This window comes from Pleurodeles waltl, chromosome 1_2, assembly GCF_031143425.1.
Source record: "Pleurodeles waltl isolate 20211129_DDA chromosome 1_2, aPleWal1.hap1.20221129, whole genome shotgun sequence".
NCBI classification, from domain to species: domain Eukaryota; kingdom Metazoa; phylum Chordata; class Amphibia; order Caudata; family Salamandridae; genus Pleurodeles; species Pleurodeles waltl.
Genome location: NC_090437.1, coordinates 958,181,871 through 958,202,173, shown reverse-complemented (window position 1 = coordinate 958,202,173; position 20,303 = coordinate 958,181,871). Strand labels below are relative to the sequence as shown.

The 20,303-nt window shown below is 48.1% G+C and overlaps 1 protein-coding gene across 3 annotated transcripts in view; it reads right to left on the bottom strand.

Annotated features, from left to right (window-relative positions):
* AASDH (aminoadipate-semialdehyde dehydrogenase) overlaps nucleotides 1-20,303 on the bottom strand; it is a 471,184-nt gene that overhangs the window by 234,657 nt on the left and 216,224 nt on the right. For all 3 annotated transcript variants that reach the window (XM_069200843.1, XM_069200827.1, XM_069200836.1), the window contains one exon: nucleotides 1,406-1,598. In XM_069200843.1, the coding sequence (XP_069056944.1) occupies nucleotides 1,406-1,598 (193 nt within the window). The remainder of the gene's footprint in view (nucleotides 1-1,405; nucleotides 1,599-20,303) is intronic.

Sequence of the window (20,303 nt, the reverse complement as noted above, 5' to 3'; positions counted from 1 at the left end):
AAATTCACAGAAAAACACATTCTCCTACGTGGGCATGTCAACTGTTTTATTATAAAAACACTCCTTTGTCCCATACACGTTAGAGGGAGATTCCAGCCAGATGACCCCAACTGTATACTGATTGCCTTCGCTACAGCAGCCTGCTTAGACTACCGAATCTCTGGCTTATACGGGGATGGTGTCGCTCTAGACTACAGGCTTCCTTGCTCAGGTATGGGGGATGATGTCTTTCCAGGGGGTAAACCTGAAGGGCAGTTTAGGCTTATAGGCTTATTATGCTGTGCTCTAACATAGCTTAGGTAGGAAAGATATATATCATTCTTAGTGACAGTATGGTGGGACTGTTTTTTGTGTTTCACCCTTTTGCTTTTAGTGTGTTTTATCATCCTAGTTATTGCAATACATGCCATTTTATCTAAGATGCAGTTACTTCAATAAATCCTTACTGAATCATACTCTGCCTCCATTGTCTTCGCCTGTGTGAGACCAACGTAACTGAGAGAAAGGGGTGAGATCTGATCGACCACGATTCCCCTGAAGAGTCTTCCTCGTCATGAGCCCAGTTGCCACAATCATCCCGTTCTTGGGCAGAGATGAGGCGCTGCTAGTTAGCCGGAAAACCCAGATTAGGTTGACAGGTGTCAAATGGTGTGGACTTGTACTTAGTACGCCACAATCTATGCGACTCTGCCACCCAAATCCAGTAGAATCATTAGGATAATGAGAACCTACGTGACAGTTTAGGCCTGGCAAAAGGTTTATTTTGCCAGGTTGAAATGGCAGTTTAAAAACTGCATACACATCCTGCAGTGGCAGGCTGGAAATATGTTTTAAAAGGCTTCTTAAGTGGGTGGCACAATCAATCTTTTAGGCCCACTAGTAGCATTTAATTTACAGGCCCTGGGCTCCTGTAGTACCAAATTACTAGGGACTTACAAGTAATTACATGTGCCAATTAGGTACAAGCCAATTTCACCATGTTTAAAGGCGAAAGCACAAGCACTTTATCACTTGTTAGCAGTGGTAAAGTGCACACAGTTTTTAAAGGCCAATAAAAACGGGTAAAGATAAAAGGGTTTGGGGTGAACTTGCACAGATGGCCAAGTCCAACAGAGGTAGACTCATTACAGTTTTTAGAAAGCCAAAACATCTTACAAAGAGCGCCAGTGTACAGTTTATACCGCACTTTAATATCAAGAAACACAATGTAGCTATAAAATGGTGTTAAACATGGCATACCAACAACATTTGTTCCACAACAAAGAAGACGAGTCAGCTGTGCAAAATGAAGCATTATATGTGTGTAGGCATTTCAATTTGAAATTCATACTGTGTAGCAGGTGCACTACAAATATGTGCAAGATCATTAGCACAGGTGTGAGAAATGGTGCTGCTGCTAACTTACCGTGTGATGTAAGAGGCAAAGTTTCAATCACAAATATATCATCCGGGACAGCATAGCTGTTCAGATGTTTCTGAAGTTCAGCGAACATGCTCTTCTTCTCTATGGTGTCTCTGGGTACAACAAAAAGCACCAATTTTTCATTCTGATACCAGGTCACAGCGCAGGCTTCCACTTCACAAAAACCTTCTACTACCTACAACAAAAAGAATTGGCAAGTTATACATTTGTTTCTTACTTTTAGTGCTCAAGTGCCATGCACAACAGTGGCATTTCACAATCTGTTCTGCTGGTGCAGTAAGACCCAAGCACCTGTTTTATGTAACTGCTGTGTGTAAAGTGAATTAATTTAACCCAATATTTCCCTGAGTTAGTGCTTTATTTTCAGACAGCCCATTTCAGAATCAGAAAGAGACAAACCTTGCTCACTGTTTTCAAGCTGATATGGCCCTTGATCTGAACTGGAACTTGACAAATAGGTTTTCCCCTTCATAACCTTCATCAACACCTCCAAAAGTGCATGACATTGGTTACTGCTTAAAGTCATCATTGTATGCTCCGGTTAATCCTGTACTATTTGGTGACACACTTCGAAGCTCTTATTGTAAAAATTATATGACTAATGGGAAGATAAGTGAAAATGCAAAAATCACGAGTCATAGAGACAACTGGGCCAATAAACAGAAAACACAAAAAACATGATAACTGTATGACGAATGGGATGATAAATGAAAATGCAAGAATCATGAGAATTATAGGCAAGGTGAAAATGCAAATGTAGCAATAATTCATCTATTGCCAGGAAAATGCTGCATTTCCCATAAGATATACATAGTTGAGCTATGATAATATGTGAAGTAGGTGTACCACCACAAAAAATGCAATCTCCTGCACATGTGCTTAGTGACAGATAAGGAACAGTGTCCAACATAATATTTGGAGTGATGAGTGAAAAAAGTTCTTTGACTGTATAAGTTGGCCTCCCAGGGCCTCAAGACCTTCACAAGGGCTATGTGCATATATGCTGAAAGCATGGCCACAGGTGTACAGCTATTAAAAGCATGTATGCATATGTATCACAAACTCATTTTCGAAGGGTGTATGGGTTCTATGGCAGTACCAAAGGCCCAGATCATGGTTCTTTGTTCTTTACTACAAAAAAACGGCAGCCAATGAAAAATATTTAATTAGAGGCGGGTGAAAAATTCTGGTATGCTGGTGGAGTTCGCAGAGGTTTGCCCACTCAACACTCTGAATGGAGTGCGGAGTTTTGTCAAAACGCCACCAGCTGTCACATGGTGGAGTTTTTTCTCACATGCAGCTCGTCAGCGCTAAGCTGGTGAGTGCAAGCAAGAAACTTGTGTCCCCCAGTGCAATTTGTGGGCGCTATAACACCCCCGGTGAGATTTCTCAGCACGGGCAGTTGCGGCAGGTCATGACCGTTCACGCTGAGAAAGATGCCGCTTGAGTAGAAAATCAGCTTGAGCAGCAGAAAGAAGTAGCGCCCTCTGGTGCGCCATGTGGTGTCATTCATGCCAGTTTCACAGTGTAGAACAAGCTCCCAGTGCTAAAAATCAACGTGAGCAGCGCAATATGCCCTAGTTCCACTTGCTCATGGAATCTCGCAGAGTTTTTATGTAACTCTGCAGAATTCTGGGGCGTGAGCCCAATGAAGCCCTTTCCACAAGGAGATAGTATGGTTGCAATAATTAGATTCAGGAGCATCTCCTACAGGGAGCGATAATCTCCGCCACATCAGAGTCGTACCGACTAGTCTGGGAGCCCTAGATGTTATATTACTGGTGATAATAATATTTTGGGTCCTCTTTTTCTCCCTGTGTTCTAGGAAAGGTTAATGGGTTATATACAATAAAATGACATTTCAAAACAACCAAACCATCATCCTAATCTGTAGCCCTTGGACCTTCCGGTCCCAGGATTATATTGGGATGTCCACTGCCTGAAACATATTGTATGTAAGTATATGCCTGCAACTGACCCATTGCATACTGCTGCATGAAGCATATACATAAAAATATATTTATGATTTTGTGGGTGTGGCTCTTTATTCCCAATCTGGGTGGCTATCTTGAATCCGCCTGCATCATGGCAGCCTCTCATCTTTTGAGTATTATTAAGAGAAGTGTATGTATGTATGTATGTATCGAGTGTTTATAAAGCGCATTCCGGCCCGAGGGCATCGAAGCGCTAACTAGGGTGAGGCTGTGTCCTCTAAGGAGGAGACTCCGGGTTTTATCGCGGGAAGAGCCAGGTCTTAACCAGTCTCCTAAAAGTAAGATAATTGTGTTCTCTCCTCAGTTCCAGTGGAAGTGAGTTCCAGGCCTTAGCAGCTGCAATAGTAAATGCTCTGTCGCCCCATTTCGCCTTTTTGGTGCGGGGAATTTGAATTTGATAGGTGCTGGCAGAACGCAGCAACCTTTTAGGTCTGTACCATTGAAGTTTAGTAGTCAAGGCCTTAGGACCAATCCCATGGGTGGCTTTGTGGGTGATACAGAGGGCTTTGAAAGAGATCTGTTGGATTACCGGAAGCCAGTGCAGGTTTTTGAGGCACTTCTTAGCAGAGGCCGAGAGTGGCAGCTTCAATAGTAGCCTAGCAGACGTGTTCTGCATCAGCTGTAGTTTATTTAGCGATCCTTTATCCAGATTGAGCAAAAGCTCATTCCCGTAGTCCAATCTGGAAATGACCAAAGCCAGAGTAGCAGTAGTTCTCCAAGGTTGTGGGATAAAGGGAAAGATTTTCTTTAATTTCTTCAGAGTCCACATGCAAGTTTTAATTATCTGATTAACCTGGGGTTTAAAGGACAGTTGATCGTCGAACAGTAATCCTAAATTCCTAGAGGTAGACCTTGGCACAGGAAGAGTGCCACACTCTTTGGGCCACCAAATGGAGGACCATTGTTCCCTCTTGATCCCAAAGCACAGGATCTCCGTTTTTTCGCAATTCAGTTTTAGCCAGTTGGCCTTCATCCACCTGTTCACCGCTATCATACAAGCGTTAAAGCATGTCGCCACTTCATCCATGTCTTTGTTAATCGCAATGATAAGTTGGGTATCATCTGCGTAGGAAGTCGGGATGAAACTGAATGAGCGAATTAGTTCTGCCAGCAGGGCCACATACACATTAAATAGTGTCGGGCTAAGAGAAGAGCCCTGAGGGACCCCGCATGGCAGAAGATAAGCAGGGGATCTAAAGTCACCACTGCTGACTGTGGCCCATCTATTAGATAGAAAGGATTCAATAAGCTTAAGAGCTTGGTCTCTAATACCTATCTGATGCAAGCGTTCTAGCAGGATATGTGGCGCAATGGTGTCAAATGCAGCAGACAGGTCCAACAGAACCAGAAAGACCCCCTGACCCTCATCAACCAGTCTGCGTATAGTATCGGATGAGGAGATGAGAGCTGATTCCGTACTGTGGGATTTCTGGAAGCCGTGTTGAGAGCTGTCTAAGCCCCCTGAGTCTAACAGAAAGTCGACCAGGTCTTTATAAATGTGTTTTTCCAAAATTTTGGCCAGGCAGGGAAGCAAAGCTATGGGGCGTAGATTAGTCAGATCATCAGGTTTACCAGTTTCCTTCTTTTTTAAGGGGATAATGATGGTTTCTTTCCATGCCGTTGGATATATGCTAGTCTTAAGGACCTCCTGGAAAATAGGGATCAGCATGGATGCCACCAACTCCAGGACCAGTTGAAGGATGGTGGGGGGACAGGGATCTAATGGGGAACCTGATGTGCAATCAAGGAGCAACTTGCAAATCACCTCTTGATATGGCATTTTAAACCTAGAAAGTAGACATGGATTATCTGAAGCACCCGTGGATGCCATCACAGCGAGCATCGGCATAGCTGTCCAGGGAGAAGAATTCCCCTGAGCCTTGTCCGGGGAGAAGCTAGAATAGATGTTAAGAATTTTACTTTCGAAGAATTTGGCTATTTTGTTACAAAAAATTTGGGAATTCTCCACTTAGGGCATGCCCAAGGGAGTAGTAAGAACATTAATAACTCTAAATAGCTCTCTGGAGGAGTTAGCTGCCTCTCTGAAATAATCCGATTTAGCTACAAAACAAGCCTCTTTATAAGTATTTAAGGCTAATTTTAAATTGGCTTTCTCATTGGCCCTAGGATTCAGTTTCCAGCAGCGCTCCTTCTGTCGGTATTTCCTCTGTAATATTTTGAGGTCCTGAGAGAACCATGGTTGGCTGGGTTTTTTCCCAATGCGTGGTGCGTAAGCCCTCAACGGTGCTAATGAGTCAATTGCCAGAGTGATGCAATGATTGAAACTGGCAAGCGGTGGCAGAGCAGACACCTTAGGATCTTTCCAACTATGTTTTAATGCCATTTCCAGAGGTTCTGCCTTAATACTTTTCCAAGGTCTTAGCAATTTGTTCGGGGGAATGGGTGTCAGAAAAGGCTGTCTTTCCAAGAATTTAAAAGTCAGGAGCGAGTGGTCAGTCCACTCTAACGGGGTAGTTAAAAGTTTTAGTTCCTCCTCAGGACGGGTAAAAATCCCATCGAGGGTGTGGCCCGCTATTTGAGTGGCCAACCCTTCCTTTAAAATCCAGTCCAAAGCAGCCATAAGGTTAAGAAATTCAGTAACCAGCGGGTCACTCGTATCATCAAAGTGAATATTGAAGTCTCCTAAAATGATTGCTTTAGGGGCCAAGATAAGGGGTTCCAACAGGAAAGTCCATGTTGAGAGGAACTTAGGGAGGGGACCAGGGGGACGATAAATTGACAAACATTTTGAGACTAGGGAATTACCATAAAAAAGTTTAAAGGCCATAGTTTCACAGGCCTCTGACGTGCAGCTCGTGCTGCTCCAGGTGCAGGTGAGGTCAGACCTGCAGATAATAACCAGGCCTCCTCCTCTGCCCGTGGTCCTGTCTAACCTATAAAAAGAGAAACCTACGGGAGAGGACTCAATAAAGTCAGGACCCGAGCCCGGCCTCGCCCAGGTTTCTGTTAAAAAAAGACAGTCTATATTAAAGGTGTAAATGAGTTCACTAATTTCAAATTTGTGTTTGGGGAGGGATCTGGCATTAATGAGGGCAAAGGAACCCATAACTCTGAAATCCCTTATGCCTCAGCTGAGAGCATATTCTGGCTTGTTCCCTCCTTCTCCCCGGGCTCCCCGGGTTCTCTGTTCTTCCACCGAAAGTGGCGTAGGTGCAGTCCAGTTGCACTGCGCACACTTCCAGGCAGCAGAAATGCCAGGAATCAGTGTGTGCGTGCACCGAGAGCCAGCGAAACTCTTAAGCTCTGAAAAGGCATACCTATTAATTCTGGAGCAAGCTGTAAGGTCCCTGGCCCTCAGGCCCGTTCTGGCGTGTTGCTGCCTTCATTTATCCCCCCTCGATCTACTAAAGCTAGATCAACTAGACCGCTAACCGCGGTCCCTGCCGGAGAAACCGGAAGTGGGCTCTGACAGGCCCAAACTTCCTGAAAAAGGTCCGAAAAACTGAAAGGACCCCGGCCAGAGAAAATGTGATCCCCAACAGCCCCCAGAAAGAGGGTCACCCAAGTAAGAGTGCCTATTAAGTTGTTTAGTTAAAATATAAAGTGCACGTTCAAATGAAAAGTTTATGTCTAAAAGAGCCTAAAAACTGGCCCCCAACACTTTAAAAGAGAATAGGAACACAGATTCAATTTCACATGAATAAAATGAGTAAAGAATGCAAATATTGTAAAATTGCAGTAAAAGCATGGACACACGCGCTCACCTCGGTCTCTGACAGTAATTATTGGGAAGATAGTCTAGTGAAAGCCCTAGACGATTTGGTCCAACAGTCCGTCAACAGAGCGCTCGCAGTAGCACTGAACCCTATTACTGAGCAATTGAAGAGCTATTCGCAGAGGTATGGGGGCCATTACTCTGCAGGCTTGTCAGACCCATGTACAAAGGCTGCAAAATTGAAGCCGTATGAAAACCTAGCTAAGTCGAGCTGGCATCACTCAGAGGCGATAGAGAAACTTTCTCAAGTTCATATGGGAGATCATGTATACAGTACCCTTCTTCCCAATAGCCCATCCCGATCTCAACCATGGAGCAAGGCTACCACCATGAATACTGACTCTGATAAGAGCATGCAGTCCAATTAATCTCAAGAGCCTTCCACATCAGGCAAACATAAAAGGAAGTCGCTGGTGACAAACCCGACTGCAACATATCGACCCCAGATGAGGGTGTTGTCCTTTGAACCAAAGGATACTGTGCACCCTTTGCCCACAGAGCAGGTTGCTGCATCTGAGGCGACAGACTATGTGCAGGGGAATCTACATAAAAACTTTGATAAGGAGATGCGTAACCGTCTTTGTGCTGAGAGTCCATGACTAGCTTTGTCAGGAAACGCCAGTCATAGACCCCAACATGGTTACATTTAAGCAAAAATTTGTTAAGTATTCTAAGACAGGGATTGATGGCACATGAAAAGGCAAGATCCTGGACTTGTGAGGTCCCTTAACTAAGATCCTCAGATTTGCCTACAAAGCGAGGGAGTCAGGAGGTCCGATTGAGCCAGATACTTTGAATGACTGGACCCAGAGGGCTGTTTTCCACCTCGGCATTGTGAACGGTGCCATCTCTGCAGAGATGAAAATCCGTTTTACTGGGCATCGATTCAAAACTGACGGAACTGAATTCAGTGAAAGCAGTTCCAGTTGCAAATGGTATGCTATTTCGTGATCCTTTCATCAAGGATTTTGGCAAGTTTGTTACTGCGTTCACAACCCTTGATAAGACCCAAATGTTGCTTAAAGTTGTTAATCTTGCCTTTTGGTTCAAATGACATACAGGATGAACGCCCTGCCAGTCATACTGCCAAGGTGTTCTACAAGGATATGTGTCAAACAGCAACAGTTTCAGAGGTCGTACCTTTTTTCCCTTGTGATCAAAAGAAGGTTGCAGTAGCTACTACAGAGGTGGTTACAGAGTGGCACCATTTGAAGAAGCTAGCTCCAGATTCACATGCAATGGTGATACCAAGTTCAAATATTGTTCTGGCGGGCACAGTACACCATTTTGTTAACAACTGGAAGTTGAGTACTCAGTATGAGTCTCGTGTTGCAAACAGTTTAAGGATTCCAACTGGAATTGTATGGTTCCTCCATTCAGAAGGTGCACCCAAACAATTACATTTTTCCTTACAAGAGCAAACTTTCATAGAGTCCGAAGTTACAAACCTATTGGCCAAATAATCAAAGCCATAGTGAACCTGCGCGGATCCATGGTGCCTTGTCCGGAATCGACGCATCCCTCTCTTGCGAGGGAGAAAAACTATGCATTGCATCGGTCTTGTTTGATTTAAATAAATATTACCTATTTTTCTAAACTGGTGTGGTGTCCATTTTGTAGTGTTTTTACTGTATTACTGTGTGTTGGTACAAATACTTTACACATTGCCTTTTGAAAAAAGCCTGACTGCTTGTGCCAAGCTACCAAGGGCATGAGAAGGGGTTATCTTGAGTGTGTACCTTTAGTGCCCTGACTAGAGTGAGGGTCCCTGATTGGACAGAGTGCAAACTGACTGCCAATCAGAGACCCCGATTTCTAACAGTTGCCAAACCCCATTTCAGGGTTTTGTCAACCATATAATTCTGGTGCAGAAAAAAGGAGGAGGTTATGGGGTGGTTTTAAAACCTGAAAGTCTTCAATTATTGGATCCTTTACAGACATTTCAAGGTACTGGGTATCCATCTTTTGAGAGATCTGTTGCAATATTTCAATTGGATGGTGAGCCTGTAGTTTAAGGGTGCCTACCTCAAAATTCCCATTTTTGCTACTCACAGACGATTCCTCAAGTTTCAGAGGGGCCCACACTGCTACAAGTTTAAGGTACTCCCATTTAGCCTTCTTTGGCCCTACGTTGTTTCACGGAATTCAAGAAACCAGTAGTGGAGTCACTTTGGACGATGGGGGTCCGGCTAACCGTACAGCATGACAATCTCATTAGTCTAGCCCAGGATCAAGATCTCATTATCCTACCCCAGGATCAGGATACAGTGAGACATCATCTATGATCTAATGATACAGCTACTTTAAGACTTGGACTTTGTGGTGAGCACAAAGAAATACATGTTCACACTGACTCAATAAAGTTCCTTAAGTCTCCAGGTGCATTCATAGAAATCACAGTTGCTGCTGCCTCCTCAGAAAGAAAGGTGCATCAAGAAAGAGTTGATGTCAGCATTGACCTCTCTGACTTGATGATAAAGATTGGTAGTTGGTGGCCAGAATTGTGGGGTTCCTAACCTCACTGATTCAAGCCAATATTCTGGGTCCCTTGCATTATAGTGCCGTGCAACACCAGATGATTCAACGCCTACGAAAAGCCCTCTCCGTACACAGATCAGATATAACTATTTCAAGAAGCCTGTATGGAATTAAATTGGTGGCTGATGCACATGGAGGTGTGGAATGACAGAGCCATCTTTGGCATGCAGCCAGATGTTATCACAGAATTGGATGCCAGCAAGTGGGACTGGAGAGAGGTGTGGAATGACAGAGCCATCTTTGGCATGCAGCCAGATATGAACATAGAATTGGATGCCAGCAAGTGGCATGTCTCAACCAGGGGCAAATGGTCGAACTGTAGCTGCATATCAATAGCCTGGAACTCCTGAAGGGCTCATTTGACATTCAAGCCCTCTTCCCAAAAGGAGAGTTGCTGCCTTCTGCTGCGGATGGACAATAATTCCACGGTACTATACATCAACAAACTTGAGGGCACAAAATCTCATTTACTATTCGAGATAGTGAAAGAGTTCTGGCACTACTGTGTACATATTTCTTTAATCACTGAATACATTACAGGTCAGCGGAATGTAGTGGCAGACTGGAACGCCAGATAACTGAGGGACAACAGCGAATGGAAGCTCTATCCACTTTGGTTTCAGTTTCTGAACTATTTACAGAGCCTGTGTAAAACAGAACTGTTTACCTCCAGGTTGAACACTCAACTCAAATGATTATTCAGTTGGAGGCTGGACTTGCTAGTGCAAACCACAAATGCTTTTCCAATGGTTTGCTGAAGGGACCTACATTATGGCCCTCATTATGACATTGGCAGTAAATCCCACTTACCGCCACACTCACTGCCGCCAACATATCGCCACGGCGGACATCCGTTCACCATATTATGACACACACACACACACCAATCCATCACTATTCAGCCACATACACAATTCCGCCACACCAAAGGTCAGTGATAAACTGGCGGTATCAAAACCCACACATTACACCAACAGAACTACGCCCATCACATTATGACCCACGAATCACCACAGCAGACATTCAATGGAGGTAAACCATTGGCAGTACACACGGCCGTGCTCAAAATACACACACACACACTGGACTGGACAATTCAAACAACACACACCTGACACCCATACACACACCACACCACTATAAAACACCCACCCACATTTCCCGCAACCCTTTATGACTACAAACCAATGGCACGAGACAGACACCACGACCACAGACAAGACCAGAGCCACACACCACCATCAACTATCCACCGCCCACGCACCCCACATCACACTGCCCAACACATCACCCAACACACCCTCACCCACACAACTCACACACAACACCCATGGCACACAAAGACACCCCCAATTCTCAGAGGAGGAGCTAAGGGTCATGGTGGAGGAAATCATCAGGGTAGAGCCACAGTTATTTGGAGCACAGGTGCAGCAGATATCCATTGCAAGGAAGATGGAGCTATGGAGGAGGATCGTGGCAGGGTGAACGATGTGGGACAGCACTCATGAACCAGGGACGACATCAGGAAGAGGTGGAACGACATACAGATCGAACAGACCATGGGATATTGTGGCTATGGATATTGTGGGACCAATTTATGGTAAAGGTGCGAGCAGTTATATTTCGGTTTTAATTTATAAATTTTCCCGGTGGGTGGAGATTGGTATAGTTAATAGTGTTGAAACCACAAGAATAATCAATCTTCTGGAAGAGGTTTTTGCTCGAGAGGGTTTTCCCAATGCCATTCTTACAGACAATGGTCCACAATTTGTGTCTAAGGAAATGGAAAGTTATTTGAAGAAGTTGGGGATAAAGCACAAATTGTGCTCATTGTATCATCCTGAAGGGAATGGTATTGTTGAGAGGTTTAATAGGTGTGTGAAGGAGTGTGTGCAGTTGGAAGTTGCTGCAGGGAGATGTTGGAAGGAAGGCCTGAGAAAATTCTTGATAGCTTATCGCTTTACTCCACATTTTACTACAGGATCTGTTCCTTTTGAGTTATTCAGGGGAAGGAAACCCAATACTATGCTTGTTCCGGGTTGGGTCACTGGGGTAAGGATAAAGCTGTCTCTTGGTCTCATGGGGAATATGATAGGATAGGTGAGAAAAATTCAGTGGGAAAAAGAAAGGATTACTTTGACAGAACGAAACGGGTATGTGATGTGAAAGTGAGTGTTGGCGATGAAGTTTTGGTTAAGAGACCTGTTTTGGGTAAGAGCGAAAGCAAATTTTGGGGTCCGTTTAGTGTAACTAAATTGTTCAAAAATACTGTAAAGGTTAATGATGGCCGTATATGGAATCTCAATCGTATTGTGATCTCAAAGAGAACAAATATCTGATTTTACAATGTGTTCTTTATTGAATTTTGTTTTATAGTTTTTAATCACATCTTAAGGGATAGTTTATCTTTATGTTCAATGTACATAGTTTATGATGTTTACTCCTTGTTTCTCTTTTGTTCTCTTTGGGGGAAAGGTGTGTGGTATTTGCATCTGCAGTTTATGTAGCCCATCCATCTCTTTTCATGGAATGCATCTTGTTACATGGAATGTGGTGATGGGGATTCTAAAGGAGATGGTTAAGACTGAGGATGGGAGGAAGATGATGTGAGGAGAGCTGTGGGCTGATTTTCTGTGGATGAGATATTTATCCTGGATCCAATAAAAGGCTACTGAACACAACGACTATGAATATCTTTTCTACACGGGGGAAGGTACATTCCATTGCAGCAAGACACCAACTCGCTGTACAGAGGACTGGCGGTGGATCCCCACCTCCTCCCCCACAACTAACAACATGGGAGGAGCAAGTCTTGGCAATCATGCATCCTGAGGGCCTGGCCGGAGTAGCAGGTGGACTGGACTCTGGTAAGTCAACTCACTATTAATATCACCCCCCTACCTGCATGCCATCACATACCCTAACCCTCACTCCACCACCTCCCACACACCCCACCATCGCTTATCACTCATCCCAATGCCAAGCCCTGCATGCCATACCTATGCATGGACACCATGCACCGGCCTGCATGGACACCTATCACTAAAGCATGCACACTATAGAGAATCAGCTAGCCCACCACATACCAACTTAGACAAGTGAAAGCTGCCAGGGCAAATTCAATCAAAGAGGTCAACCCACTGATGCACAATATGTTACACACAGAAACAATAACACTGCATTTACATCCCCACAGGTACCTCAGCCGATGTCACTGGCGAAGAGGTGCCAGCACTATCCAGTCCCCTAACAGAAGAGGCCCACAGTGATGACAGCAACTCTGGTCGCCTGGATCTGAATGACCAACGTGGCCCATCAGGGACCTCTGGAAAGTCGGTTACCCAGCCACAGTCACATACCACGACAGAGCATCCCCCCTCAGGAAACAGCACCAAAGCACCCACTCAGCATATCCATACCCCTGTCCCCAGGACATGTCAATCAGCACTCTGTCCACCACTACAGGGACCCCAGGGCACACCTCGTCCCCAAGACAATCAGGGACCTGGCGTCAGTGGGCACATGGTTCAGAGGACACAGGCACAGGACAACAGGGACCCTGGGAGGACTATGGTGCACAAGGGGGAGGACAGGCCCAGGGAACCGACTCTCCAGTAGGCACTCACCGAGATCCTGGGAGCATACCAACATTCCCAGGATACGCCGGGCCAGATCCTGTCCAACGTGCAGGAGAATAGGCGGCTGCAGGAGGGACAGTACCAGGGGATCAGGAAGGAATTGCAGGCCATTAACACCACCCTGGTCTCCATAGCAGGGGTGTTGGCAGACATGGCCAACATTATGAGGGAGGTAGGCTTACAACAGCGAGCCCATGCCACTAGCCAGACATCTGACCTGCCTTCCCACCTCCGCTGCCACTAGTGGACAGGAGGCCCCACCACAGGACCAACAGGCCACCAGCACCCCTCCCCCTGCAGAAGGAGAACCACCCCGCAACATTCACTGCGATCCAGGTAGAAGCCAGAGACTATTGCCAAGACCCCCACCAGGAAAGAAGTCTCTCCTGATTGTCACCCTTGTGTCCCACTCTGTCACCCGGTCCACCTTGAACTGCCAGTGCTCCCCTTCCTATGTCCAGTTGGACAATGCGCCTGTGCTACAAATAGACTGGAACAATACCTTGGACTTTACACCATCATCACCCCATCCCAATGCACTTGCCCCACTCCTCCTTAGCACTTCAATAAATACCCTTTGAATAAATACAAGTATGGAGTATGTCAAATGATATAAGTATGTATTTGTTCAACCAGGTTCAAACATTGCAATTCAACTGTACAGTAATGTTCACATACGAAAGACCTGTAGTTGGCTGTAGTGATCGCACCAGGAGCGATAGAGGGGCACCAACATCTGCAAAATGAGTTGCCAAAGGGTACAGTGAGTGGGCATAGACGTGGGAAATAACAGCATGCCAGTGACAAAGATAAACCATAAAATTACAATGAAATATGAAGTAACATTGTCTTACCTGTGTGTCATTGGAAGTATTGTCTAATCACTGCAGTTCTGTTGTGCTCATCCTCACTGTCCACAGGGTCCACTGCTGCCACACAGCCATCTCCAGCTTCCTCCTCCTGCAGAAAAGGCACATGGCATCTCAGGGCCAGGTTTTGCAACATGCAGCATGCCACGATTATCTGGCAGACCTTCTTGGGTGAGTAGCACAGAGATCCATCTGTTAGATGGAGGCACCAAAACCTGGCCTTCAGGAGGCCAAAGGTACATTCGATAATCCTTCTTGTTCGCCCATGTTCCTCATTGTAGCGTTCTTCTGCCCTTGTCCTGGGATTCCTCACAGCGGTCAGTAGCCATGATGGGGTTGGGTAACCAGTGTCACCTGCAAATATCGAGGGATAACCTTTAGCCACACACTATCCCATATGGCCAACACCATACCCATACACCAACATCTACTGGTTGGGAACCAGGGCTCACCTATTAGCCACACCCTGTGCCTCTGTAGTTGGCCCATCACATTTGGGATGCTGCTATTCCTCAGGATAAAGGCATCATGAACCAACCCAGGATACTTAGCATTGACATGGGAGATGTACTGGTCCGCCAAGCACACCATCTGGACATTAACTGAGTGAAAACTCTTTCTGAACAACTGTTCATTTTGCCGGGGGGTGGGGACAAATGCAATATGTGTACCATCAATTGCCCCAATTATGTTGGGGATATGTCCCATTGCATAGACGTCAGCTTTCACTGTGGCCGAATCCTCCACCTAGGGGGAAACAATGTAGCTGCACATGTGTTTAATCAGGACAGACAACACTCTGGTCAGCACTATTGAGAACATTGGCTGTGACATTCCTGCTGCCAAACCCACTGTCACTTGGAAAGAACCAGTTGCCAAGAAATGGAGAACTGATAGCACTTGCACAAGAGTGGGGATCCCAGTGGGGTGACGGATATCAGATATCAGGTCAGGCTCCAATTGGGCACACAGCTCCGTGATTGTGGCCCTGTCAAGTCTATAGGTGAGGATAATGTGCCTGTCCTCCATTGTTGCCAAGTCCACCAGGGGTCTATACACGGGGGTATGTCTCCATCTCATATTCATCTGCAGCGGTAGCAATCTATGGGGCAAAAGAGTGGGGAGCTGGTCACAAACTGTACATTGTAGCCACAACAGTACAATGCATGATGTTAATTTTTAATTTATAAGTGGCATTTGTCCTGTATGTCCAATTTTGAACTGTGACGCAGTTATTATCCAGGACCTGCCCCCCACTCCCTGACATGGCGTCCGCCTGTCCTGTGTGGAGGGACTTGTGGAAGTGAGGTAATTCTGCTGACGTTGAGTGTCGTGCGGGAGGTGGTCGGGAACCTCATTGGTTATTATTAGGCCCAATGGGGTACAGTGGCCAATGGTGATGTACGCCGGCGGTGACGGTATGCACCGCCGCGGACGTGACTGCCATTTTCTATCTGATCACTCACTTGCTACCAGACCTTCAATAGGAGAGGACCTACACTGCATGTGCTCCTGTGACCTGTGTCTGGAACCTACCATGGCTCGTGTGACTGGGGAAAGGGCCTCTGCCTTCACCTCAGTGGAGTTGTAGCGACTGGTGGATGGGGTCCTACGGGGTCCTACCCCAGTACGGACTGCTGTCTGGGCCTCCAGACCAACAGGTGAGTACACTGTGAGCACAATGCATGGGGCATAAATGCATGGAGTGGTGTGTGTGAAGGCCTCGTGTGGGGGTTGGTGGGTTGGTGGATGTCCCCTGGGCGGCGTGCAGCTTGTGCGCTGGGCCCTGTGTGTGCAAATGGCGACATGAAGGGGTATGGTGGGCCATAAGTGTAACAGGCAGGCCGGTCTGACTGATACCTTTTCCTGTGTGTATTTCTCTGCAGGTCAGCACCCATCAAAAGAAGGGTATATGGCGTGCCATCACCAAGGACGTGCAGACCCTGGGGGTCTATGGCAGGCGGAGCACCCACTGTCAGAAACGGTGGGAGGACCTGAGACGCTGGGCACGGAAGACGGCGGACGCCCAGCTGGGGATGGCCTCCCAACGAGGAAGGTGTGCCTGTCGAACCCTGACCCCCCGATGGCCTGCATACTGGCAGTGGCCTAACCAGAGCTGGATGGGCACCTGAGGGCATCACAGCAGCCACAAGGGGGTGAGTACAGTTCCCATCATTACAACTTATGCATGGTCGGGGGTACCCGGGTGGGGGATGTGTGTGTCAGTGGGTGCCCCAAGGCCAGCCTGACATTCCAGATTAGGTCCCATGTTGGGCAGGATTCTGAAGTGATAATCCTGCTACCTAGCTTGTAGGCATCCACTCCTGGTCAGGGCTGTGTGGGTCCCAGGTGTGCGGCGGTATGTGCCCCTCCCCATGCCCTGGTGGCTAGCATTATTACTGGTAGTGCATTGCATAGTGCGCATGGCTGTTCCCTGTGTGTGACGGTGGTGTGTACGCCAACGGTGGTGTTAGTGCAGCCATTGATCCAGTGTATCCTTTGTCTCTTCCCCTCCTTTTTGTTTTGTCGTCCTGTCCTTATGTGCATTAGCATAATCTGGCAGAGGAGCAGAAGGACCGGCAATGGAGGGAGCTGCATCCCACAGGACCCAGAGTTCACCGACGGTGAGGGCACCAGTGGGACATAGGGCGAGGGGAGCACCACAGCGGAGACTGGAGGGAACAGTTCGGACACAGATACCTCCTCCGATGGAAGCTCCCTGGTGGTGGCGGACACTTCTGTGACCACCCCAGCTACAGATACAGCCTCCACCCCTCGTACCAGCACCGCCCTCCCAGAAGCCCCTCAGCGAGTTGCCCGTGCCCGCTCACCCAGGAGGGTGGGCATCTCCTTTGCCCCAGGCCCTGCCCCAGTTAGCCCTGCCCTGAGTGAGGGGGCTATTGACCTCCTGAGATCCATCTCTCTAGGGCAGTCAACCACTGCAAATGCCATCCAGGGTCTGGCAGCCCAAATGCAACAGACAAATGCATTCCTGGAGGGCATTCACACTGGCTTGGCGGCCCAGCAGAGATCAATCCAGACTCTGGTCTCCTTTCTGATGGCAGCTATTGTCCCTGTTTCCACCCTCCCCCCTCCAACTTCCTCTTCCCAATCCCATTCCCCTCAACCCCAACCTATCCCAAGCACACATGCAGACCAGCATTCACACGGGACAACACACAAGAGGGGCACAGGCAAACACAAGCACCACACATCATCCCACAGGCACTCACACAAACATCTTCCAGATGCAGACATACCAACATCCACTGCCTCCACTGTGTCCCCCTCCTCCTCCTCCACCTCCCTCCCAGTTGCGTCTACACTCACACCTGCATGCCCTACATCCTCATCCACTACCACCATCACCACCACACCTAGCAGAACACACAACTCACTGACAGACACCACCACAACAGCCATGCACACGTCCCCTATGTCCTCTCCCACTGTGTCTGATCGCCCCCCCCAGGTACACAAACGCAATCACTGAGACACCCAACAGCCATCCACCTCACAACAGCATCCAGCCCATGCCCCTACACCCAAACAGTGCAGAAAGACACCTCCCACAACCACTCCCTCTTCCTCTACTCCCAAACCTTCTCCCTCTTCCCACCCCAATGACCCTAAGAAGCTTTTCCTCTCCACCACTGACATCTTCCCTACCCCTCCCCAGTCCTTCACGTCTGGCCAGGGTGGGAAAAACCCAGGCAAGCATCAGTCCACGGGCCCAGTAGTCTCCACACTCACTCGTGGTGGAAAAGGATCCAGGGCACCAGGCAGCCTCAAGGAAAGGATGCCTGCCCCAAGTGCTGCCCGGAAGGGCAAGAAGCCATCCCCAGCTGCTGTCCGGAAGGGCAAGGAGACATCCCCAGCTGCTTCCCAGAAGGGCAAGGAGCCATCCCCAGCTGCTGCCAAGGAAGGGCAAGGAGCCTGCCCCAAGTGCTGCCCGGAAGGGCAAGGAGCCTGCCCCAAGTGCTGCCAGGAAGGGCAAGGAGCCTGCCCCAAGTGCTGCCAGGAAGGGCAAGGAGCCTGCCCCAAGTGCTGCCCGGAAGGGCAAGGAGCCTGCCCCAAGTGCTGCCCGGAAGGGCAAGGAGCCTGCCCCAGCTGCTGCCAGGAAGGGCAAGGGGCCTGCACCAGCAGGCAGGAAGGACAAGGGGCCTGGTGAAGGGACTCAGTCGGAGCCCCCACCACCAAGCATGGTTGTGCAGCCGTCTGAGGCTGCAGGGGATGGGCTGGAGCCTCCCCCCACCACCACCCGCAGCAGCAGCACCACCGCCAGCACTGGGCAGCCGTCAGAGGTTGCAGGGGATGGGCTGGAGCCTCCCCCCACCACCACCAACAGCAGCAGCGCCAGCACCAGCACCACCACCAGCAGCAGTGGGCAGCCGTCCAAGGCTGCAGGAGATGGCCTGGAGCTTCCCCCACCACCACCACCATCAGCAGCACCACCACTGAGCAGCCGTCACCGCGGGCGGACGGTCTGTAGTGCTGCCTCCATGGGCTGCTGTGCGGCCTACCCCTTGAAAACCCTGTGGGAATGACACCCAGCTGAGAGACTGTGACCTTGCACTCCCCAGGATCAGAAGCACAGGGCATGGTGTCCCCTCCAGAACCAGTGGGTATAACACCCACTCCTCCCAGGATCAGAAACACAGGGCACGATGCCCCCTCCAGAGCCAGTGGGCAAGTCACCCACTTGAGATGCTGTGGCCTTGCACGCCCTAGGACCAAGCACAGGGCATGTTGCCCCCTCCAGGACCAGTGGTGGTGTTCCATCTGCCGGCTGAGGTGCCACCCGTTCCCCATCCCCCTGAGGTGCCTGCCTATTTTCCAACTGATGCCCCTGCAGTGTTCTGTCAGTGTTGCTGCAGGTGACAAGTGGGGCCTTGGAGACTGGGCAGTGTTCCTTGATCTGTACATGTATATACCATTAGACTGAATTTTCGTATTTCTACTGTATTTATATTATTACACTCACTTTCATCCGTTCCTGTTGTCCTTGCATTATTCCTGAGGGGCATGGGGTCAATATGTTTTATTACTGCATCTAATTGTGTGTATGGTGTTGGGGGTGGGGGTGTGTTGTGCGTGTGTGTCACTCTCTTTTTCCTCCCTCCCTCCCCTGTGTGCTAGGCGGCTGTACTCACTGTGGTCGTCTTCGCCGTCGTTGGTGTTCATGGTGGAGCAGGACGTAGAAAATCATTGGGGAGATCTGAAGTTCAGGCTCCATGGCGGCGTGGTTGTTTCCTGTGTCTCCAAAGGTGAGTCCTTTCCCTTCTGTGTTCTGTGTTCTGTTTCCGCCAGGCTTTTGATGTCGTTGGTACCGCCCTGGAAAAGGTGGCAGATTTGTGTCTCTTAATATGGTGGGCAGAATATTGGCTTCTGTCTGGCTGTAGGTGGCTACCGCCGTGGTGCCTGTTGTTTCCACCCTGGCGGTCGGTGTGGTAAAGAGGCTGTCTATCTGAGTTTGCACTGCCATGGTCATAGTTTAGCGGTAGTTACCGCCAGCCTGTAGGCGGTATTATCGCCACTTTATCACTGATGGCCAGGGTTGTAATGAGGGCCTATATGTTTTCTCTGTTGGTGATGATCTTCAGAGTGACAGAGCTCAGGTAGCGAGACAGAGAGCAGAGTTGATCTTGGTGATTTTGCTGTGGAAGGTGCAAACATGCTTCCCCATCCTTCTGGAGATTTCTTGCAACTTTCCAATGATGCTAGCAGTGTGGCAAGATCTTCTTAGAGATCCCTGGGACACTTGCACCCACTACTGTGGTCAGGAAATCTGTCTCTCACTGTATGGTAAATAACAGGAGTTGCTGGCAACTGCCGGGACTTTCGCAACAAACTGGTTTCCATATCAAGCAGGCAAGGGCAGACAGTACACAAAAGCCCATTCCTTAGCCTAAGGCAGATAGATCTGTTGGTGAGACAAAAAGTGGAGTAGGGTGGATCCCATGGAAGCAGAATTGCATTTAGTCCTCAGTTTTTAGTCGGAGTTGACAGATGAAGGTTTGATCTAAAGGTCAGTTGATAGTTTTCAATTTGCCTCTCTGCGGGTAATGCTCCAGTTGATGGTAAACCCATCAGGGAGCACCAAAT